This window comes from Lolium rigidum, chromosome 2, assembly GCF_022539505.1.
Source record: "Lolium rigidum isolate FL_2022 chromosome 2, APGP_CSIRO_Lrig_0.1, whole genome shotgun sequence".
Taxonomy (NCBI): Eukaryota; Viridiplantae; Streptophyta; class Magnoliopsida; order Poales; family Poaceae; genus Lolium; species Lolium rigidum.
The window spans coordinates 100,196,407-100,204,427 of record NC_061509.1 but is presented as its reverse complement, the minus strand read 5'-3'; the positions used below and the strand labels follow the sequence as shown (position 1 = coordinate 100,204,427).

The 8,021-nt window shown below is 45.4% G+C and overlaps 1 protein-coding gene across 2 annotated transcripts; it reads right to left on the bottom strand.

The window, feature by feature from the left end:
* Positions 1 to 3,831: 3,831 nt before the first annotated feature.
* Positions 3,832 to 6,727, bottom strand: LOC124692131. 2 transcript variants are annotated; one of them, XM_047225432.1, is made up of 8 exons: positions 6,598 to 6,727; positions 5,976 to 6,109; positions 5,801 to 5,876; positions 5,584 to 5,666; positions 5,461 to 5,499; positions 4,925 to 4,995; positions 4,188 to 4,302; positions 3,832 to 4,112 (listed from the first exon to the last, which is right to left on the bottom strand). In XM_047225432.1, exons 1-8 carry the CDS (start codon positions 6,650 to 6,652, stop codon positions 4,041 to 4,043), a joined length of 645 nt encoding a protein of 214 aa, XP_047081388.1. In that variant the 5' UTR covers positions 6,653 to 6,727; the 3' UTR covers positions 3,832 to 4,040. The 2 variants fall into 2 exon arrangements, with proteins under 2 accessions (XP_047081388.1, XP_047081389.1); XM_047225433.1 differs by having other exon boundaries at positions 5,976 to 6,085; positions 6,598 to 6,722.
* Between the last annotated feature and the right edge of the window lie 1,294 nt (positions 6,728 to 8,021).

Sequence of the window (8,021 nt, the reverse complement as noted above, 5' to 3'; positions counted from 1 at the left end):
TGTTAGGCTTGGCCCGAAGCCTATCCCAGCTCGAAGGATGGCTAGGTATATCTGAACTTGAACACTACTATTGAACATGACTCGCACCACAGGGTCGTGTTATTACTTGGTAGCTTTCATGGTTTCTTCATTTTTTGTTAAAAAAAACTTTCATGATGTCTTCATAACTATGGTGTGTAATAGTATGCACCCGATAATGAGACAAGCAGGGTGTATCGCGACTGCCGCCGAGTACTTGTCGTGTCACCGCGTCAATCTACATGCCTCGACCACCTCCGTTTCCGTTGTGGCCAGATACTGGACCCCCTCCGCTCGTGCTCCCTTTCCCACCCATGTAGTCCGGCCGACTCCAGGCTTGCAACTGCTCCATGCCCAAGCTCAGTTTCGCCGCTACGCATGCAGCGTCGCCTCTAGCATGATGTTGATATTGTTGCGTGTTCGACGAGTCTCCGATGAGGGGAGCCTCACGGCGGGGAGAGAGAGGGGAGCCATAGGGCGAGGAGTCACCGGGACGGGGCCACACGAGTTACCCAGCTTCAGACCTCGCAACGGCGGCGAGATCCTACGTGCTACTATAATTCACTATAAGGCAACATGTGTGTGATTAAAATGAGTTGTGTCTTGCCCTAGCTAAGAGCTCCCAAGATTCGGCTTATAAAAGCTATGGATTTAGGGTTACACGAGGTAGAGATCGAACCGGATACGACTAAGCCTAGACTACGTATAGGATTCCTTGTCTTGCGCGTCACCGATCCGACCGTCGTTGGTCATGGGTCGGATCCGTCAGCTTCGTATCCAGGCCGGATCTGACAGCTTCGTCTCCACGATGGATCCTACCTTCTCCGGCAATTGGGTCGCCCGGTGGGTTTTATGCCTCACCACCATCTTTGGGCCACCCGGGCTTGTCGGAATCAGGACCCCGTTGTGGTATACCTAGTTGGCATATCCCCAACAGTCGTCGTCCCCGGCCTTGATTCCATTGGGCCTATGTCCACACCGGTCGACCCATCTCCCGTCCACGGGGGCAAAACTTCTCGCACACCTCCATCGTCGGTTACTCTGCAAAAGCCTTGAATGGCTCCTTCTCGTCTAGCTGCAGTCAACCTTTTCACAGCGCTCGCTGATGGTGTGTGAGGCTCCCTTCTTAGATGAGGTGCCCCTTTCTGCTGATGTAGCACTACTGACTTGGAGTCTACTTTGGGATGCTTCTCTCGCTCTCACGAGGACAATGGCGATGAGTTCGCTCCGTAGACATAGTTGGCCTCCACCAATGGCGTGGTTTCCGGCTATGTCTAGGGCACTGATGACGAGTAGGCGCTAGCGGAGCCCTGCATCAGCCCCTCTCCTACAGTTAGCGCTCCAGGAGATAAGGAAGCAGGTGGGTCGGGGTCGCTCCCTAGCCATGGTGGCGCTACTCCTGAGCCACCGTCTTTGCTTCGGAAGGAAGGTCTTGAGTGTAGTCTCGCCTTCAAGTGTTGGGCTCGAGGGAGGTGCTTATGTTGCCTCGCGTGTGACCACTAGGTCAGCGCATGCAGTGAGCCCTTTAGATGCATTTTTCATTGTTATCCTGGCCATCGGGAGCGATTTTTCACGCTCTCTCTCCGGATGCTCGTGCTTGCTCTCAAACGTTTGTACTTCTTGCCGACGGGCCGCTCCATGTATTCTCAACCTCATTGCCATTCGTTGACCCAGAGTTGGGGTTGATCGGGTCATGGGACATTAGTCGTTGCTAGTTGCGGTGCCTCCAAGCCCCCCTTCTGGGTGTCGCAATGATTTCAATATCAACGCCACTTTGGACTCTTATATTTTAATCCCATATTGCTCTAATGCGCATGGAGCTCCTTCAGCTAGTTGCTGACTGCATCGAGGAGGTGTCTTGCCCCCTTCGTGAAGAGGTGGCAACAATCAAGGTTTGGTTGGCTGTGTTGGTGATTCTTTGGAGTGGGTCGAGGCGTGTACTCCCGGTTGCCTAGAGAACGCCCTTGCACAGGCTTCGCTTTTGCTTGAGTCCACTGAGTAGAGGTCATCTATGGTTGAGGAAGAATATCTCTATGGTTGTTTCTCTCCTCGTGTCAAGCCTTGTCCGTCACCGAAACTCAAGGGTGAGGACGTTGTTGGGATCATGGCTCCGGTATTGTACGTAGGTCATGTCAGAGCTTAATGGGCTGTTTGGAGAGCCCGATTCATCTATGTCCATGGTGCATATGACCGTGGACTTGGTAGTGCCTTTGCCTCCGGCACCACCCCTAGAGTCTAGTCAAACTCTCGCTTTTCTAGAGCGGGAAAGTTTGGATGATGCTGCCATTCACTCAACTGAGTCCTTTAGGTAGGTGGTTTCGGTGGCCAACGAGGTTGTTGCATCTGGTGCTTTGGCACCTAGAGATTTCTTCGCCAAAAACTTTGCAAGGATAAATCACTCAAGAGCAAAATCATGAAGAGTGGTGCCTCAAGAAAGGTGCCGTTGGCTCCTAGATGAATATCTCAGAGTTGTGCATCCGGTGTCTTTGTTGATGGGTCTAAATTCCTTGTTGTTGTGTTCTCAGTGGAGTGTCCAGTGTGTTGGGTGCTTTTGTTGGTGTGTCGAGGTGATCATGGAGTTTCATTCTTTGGGAGTAGTAAGTATGTGTTTGTGAGTGGTCATGGAGTTCCATTCATTGGGAATAGTAAGTACGTGTTCGTCTTGTGACAGCTTCTGACATTCTCTTCTTCTTAATCTTAATTAGTCGATGAGCCATTTCTTTTACCTTGTTTCAAGAAAAAAATGATACATATAATTTAGGATTTGGTTGGTATGGTTGTTTCTCTCCTCGTGTCAAGCCTTGCCCATCACCAAAGCTCAAGGGTGAGGACATTGTTGGGATCATGTCTCCGGTATTGTACGTAGGTCATGTTAGAGCTCAATGGGCTGTTTGGAGAGCCCGATTCATCCATGTCTATGGTGCATACGACTGTGGACTTGGCGGTGCCATTGCCGCTGGCACCAACGCTAGAGTCTAGTCAAACTCTCGCTTTTGTGGAGCGGAAAAGTTTGGATGATGCTTTCATTCACTCGACTGAGGTCTTTAGGCAGGTGGTTTCGGTGGCCAACGAGATTGTTGCATCTGGTGCTTTGGCACCTGGAGATTTCTTCGCCAAAAAGCTTTGCAAGGAGAAATCACTCAAGAGCAAAATCATGAAAAGTAGTGCCTCAAGAAAGGTGTCGTTGGCTCCTAGATGAATATCTCAGAGCTGGGCATCCGGTGTCTTTGTTGATGGGTCTAAATTCCTTCTTGTTGGGTTCTCAGTGGAGTGTCCAGTGTGTTGGGTGCTTTTGTTGGTGTGATCATGGAATTTCATTCTTTGGGAGTAGTAAGTACTTCCTCCGGTCCTTTTTAATTGACTCGAATTTAGTACAAAGTTGTACTAAATCTGAGTCAATTAAAAGAGACCGGAGGGAGTATTTGTTTGTGAGTGGTCATGGAGTTGAATAGTAAGTATGTGTTCGTCTTCTGACATTCTCTTCTTCTTAATATTATTTAGTGGATGAGGCATTTCTTTTACCTCGTTTCAAGAAAAAATGATACGTATAATTTGGGATTTGGGACACTTGTAGGCTGTGTTTGTCAGTGTATCAGCCACTTGTAAATATATTATTTTTCGTCCACACGATGACACAAATACACGACCACAAATCCATAAGAAACAAAGGCAATCACGGTTCTTTTACTGGCAGGAAAGGGAACTGCCATACCAAGTTCATTTCGGAATGCAATCCCATCCAATAGAAATTTCAAGTGGCTGATACACTGACAAACACAGCCAATGTTTTGCGAGGGAGGTAAGAACACCATGTCGAAGAAGCCGCGTTTCATCATTTTCTCACATACCAACTTTAAGATGCTTACTGTACAACTTTTGCTATCAAGATTAACGCATAGAATACTATGCCAACACATAGAATAGATATACATTGAAGCAGTTTTTACAAATCATGGAGATTTTGGCTCATGGAACTTGAACCAATGCTTACAGAACCCATGGAGCACAGCTCGCCGTCTGTATCAGGGATTAGGCCCGCTTGTTTCCGAAGGTCCAGCACGCTCCACCATAGTATCATAGAGTTGCCGGCCGTTCTGCGTCGCGACGATGAATTAAATCAAGTATGTAAGAACGAAGCTGTTGAGCTTACGGTTAACCAGTGAACTTACGAAAATCACAGGGAAGAAATGAATTTGGCCTTCGGGTTTTGTTTGGGTCTCTTTGAAGTAAACCAGGATAGGGAATTGTGGCCACCATAGTTCCCAGTTCACGAATGTTGAGTACCTATGCATGCACTTGATCATTATAAAAATATTGTAAAGCTCTTACCATAGTAAGACAGATTAATTGGACAAGATAGTACAATCATTGGTCCATAATAGATGTCGTTTGAGCTCTAAACATATCGAACCAGGAGCCAATACCTTATCTTTTACAAAGACTAGCTAACTACCCATGCTTTGCTACGGTAAGTTTTATTTGCATTCCCTAGTTGTTTAGATCATTATGGCATCACGGACCCTAACTTTATGCGAAATAAAAAATCATCTAAAAAATATTTAATCAATTAATCAAAAGTTCATATTACATAAGTATATGTACCACAGTTAACATTTCAAGTTGTTGGAGACTGCACATACCCAAACACCATCTATTTACGAATGAAGGAAATAAGTCCCACTAACAATAAGAATTCAAATTAGGAATTCAAAATAAAATGTTACCTACGAAGAACAAAACTACAAATACTTGCTAGCCAGAACAAACCTGTTAATTTGCTTATTATTATTTACAAAAAAAACTCGCTGTTGGGGTCTCCCTCATTGCTTTCCTTTTAAAAAAAACTTGCTAACACATGTATTTTGTACAGAAGGTACTAATACACAAGATTAAAAGGCATGCTTACTTCCAACGGTTCTTGCCACCAACAAAAACATTTTCGCCTGATTCCTGCAGCTGATTTCCCACTTTCACTTCCTATAATAAATTAATAATAGAAGCATATGAAGTTTCAGATAAGATGTGTAGGATCATCTGTGACAACTGAGCACTGAAACAATTCAATCTTCATGGTATGGAAAAGAGAAACTCTCTCCAAAATAGGTTATTAATGGTAAAAGTAGTAAAATCGCTTATGTGCTTGCACTTCTGCAGAACTCGGGCTGCAAGTCTAGTACAGTATACTTTCATAAATAAATAACTCTGTCCAGATATCAATGTGGTAGCCAACAAGTGACTAGTAGAATGACAGCTTCTAAATAACAGATTTAATTATATTAGTTGTGAGTATTCCTAACTTACCAAAACCAATTTTGTATATGTATTGTGCATATTCCTGTCATATAGCCTAAATATATTCCAGCAGCGAGTTTTGGGAGACATTTACGTACTTCAGAATACTCCTACATATCTAGTTCACACCAAAAGGTAAAATGGACTAACCAGGGCCTCATCATCAAAGACGAATCTAACTCTAGTAGTCTGCAAAAACAAATGAGTGAATACATATATGTTAACCTATATAACTTGGCAGATGGTCTAAAAGAAGAACACAATCGGACTGACCTGGAACAAAAGAAGCAGCCCCAGAAGGCCTACAGGTGCAGCAGCAAGAAGGTTGTCCGCATATGCAAATGCACCAGCAATCCCTGCATTTTGATAACAATGGTTACTGGATGGAGAAATTACCATGCCAACAAATACTATATATCTCTTCTTCAGTTGATGTAAGAGTACATTTCCAGAGAACAGAGATGTTCTACTTACTACCTCCAGCGCTCACCAAGTATAGCAATCGGTAACCGGTAGTCTGGGTCAGGGACAACTGTTTCTCTGGTGATCTTTGTCTTTCTCCCAAACTGCAAGTGAAGTAGGATAAAAGTCACCAGATTAATGAAAATATAAAATTGAAAGCCGTATAGAACTATACAAGTCAACAAACAAGTTCGTGTACCAACCACGGATACTACTGATGTGCGTCGTTGTTGCTTCCGGCCATGCGCCAGGCCAGGGAAATATCCCCTGCATGGTAGATTTGCAGTGCTCCGTGATGGAGCAGCTGAAGCCACTACAAGCGAAATCACAACTCTAGCTGAAGAAATGATTAAATAAAAAATATCATGTGCATCGACTTTCTTCATGTCAATGGAGATGTTTCATTACTTCCATATTCCACCACCAAAACTGAGAATGCATACATGTAAATCACGAACGATTTGGCTCGAACAAAATTAGCCACCTTATGTGCTAGATTCAGATTTATGGAGCAGGTCGCAGGTAACTAGGTAAGCATCCAACGACTAATCCCTGCTACTACATATTTTCAGGTTATTACTGGTCTACTGCAGCACTGCGTCACACTGTCTTTGGGAAACTGAAGATTTAGTAGTGGTATGCATGGGTGAGGGATTTAGACATCCAGTTTGATTTCGGATGGGCACCATGCGCCCAAAATAACAGGACCAAAAACACCCAATCCAGTCCACCCAAACCACGCTGAAGCTATAACTTTGAGAATGGTGGGAAGACGTGCTACGCATGGATGGCAGTGGGAGAGGAGGAGTTCTTGGAGGTCGGTACCTTTGGGCGGAGCGGCGAGGAAGAGGGGAGAAGATAACGAGAGAGTGGTAGCCATTGTTGTTCCTCTCTCCTCTGTCCTCTCCGCCTCCTTTCCGCAGCCCTCTTCTGGGTTCGTGGCGCACCTGAGTGGGCACGTGTACAAGCACGCGCGGCGAGCTACCAAGGAGATCCCTTGGGCCAACACGCAATATTTTGGTGGGCTCTAGACCTGGGCTTTTGATGATGGAAGATAGACTCTAATTCGAAGTATGAATTGTCGTTTGGAATTATCCATCTGGTATTTGGAGGCCTGAATTCTGTTTTAAAAAAAGGAAGAAGCTACCACATGTGCCTGCCCATGCCCACGCTCCCTCCTCGCACGCCCTAGCACCGCCATGGACACATTTGAGCCGCCGCCTGACACTACCCAACCCGCGCGATCCAATCGACCCCACCAGATCACCCATCTCACGTGGCTCAATGGAAACGTCAGGTCAGCCACGTCGTGGAGGACAAGTGGCTATGCTTCGGCCGCGTTCCCAGAGACCCGACCCGGAGATCCGATGATGTCGGCCTTTCCCTTGCCAGCTTCGGCTCCATCTACAAAGAAGAAGCGAGCGAGGCCAAAGAAGAGGAAGAGGCGTGAAGAGGCAATCAACGCTGCCAAAGACGTCAGTGGTTTTCACTGCGCCCTCCAAGTGTTTGTTCAAACGCCCCCAAGGTATCAATTGTTGATCCCTCTTCGAATATTTTCAATTCGACCATTCCTTTTAGGTAATTCAGAATGTTCGCCTTTGAAAGAACGAGATGTCGCCTAGAGGGGTGGTGAGTATGCGTTTTAAAAATAATTACGAATTTAGCTTGTAAGAATACGAAATTAAACTAATCCTTATTTTACAAGCATTAAACCTAAATAATCTAGGATCAACTAAGTGCACCAACAACAAGTTAAGCTAGGAAAGACAACACAAGATATATATAAATATATAACACAAGAGATAAACAAGATATAAATACTTCAAACACGATGGTTGTCACAAGGATGTAAACTCAGGTATAGAGATAACGAGGCACGTAGGGACTAAGATGTAATCATGTTTTCCCTTACATGAAGTAAGGTACGCCGTGTTCGAGAGATGCAGATTTCCACAAAAGTATCCCGAACGCCACAAAGTCTCGCCTTATTCTCCAAGCCATCTCACGAGTACAAGGGTCTTTTTCTTATGGCTAGCTTATCCTCCACTCCGGAAACGTCAAGCTCCACAACCACTTCATAAGCTTCACGAAGGAGAAACCCGGGCATCTTCACAATCTTCCACAAAGGAGAAGCCGGGCATCTTCAAAATCTTCCACGATGAGGTCACTATAACACCAACCATCAAGCTTACTTGGAGGTCACCCTCCAAGATTAACAAGCTCACGGTCTCTCACTCGAACAAATCATA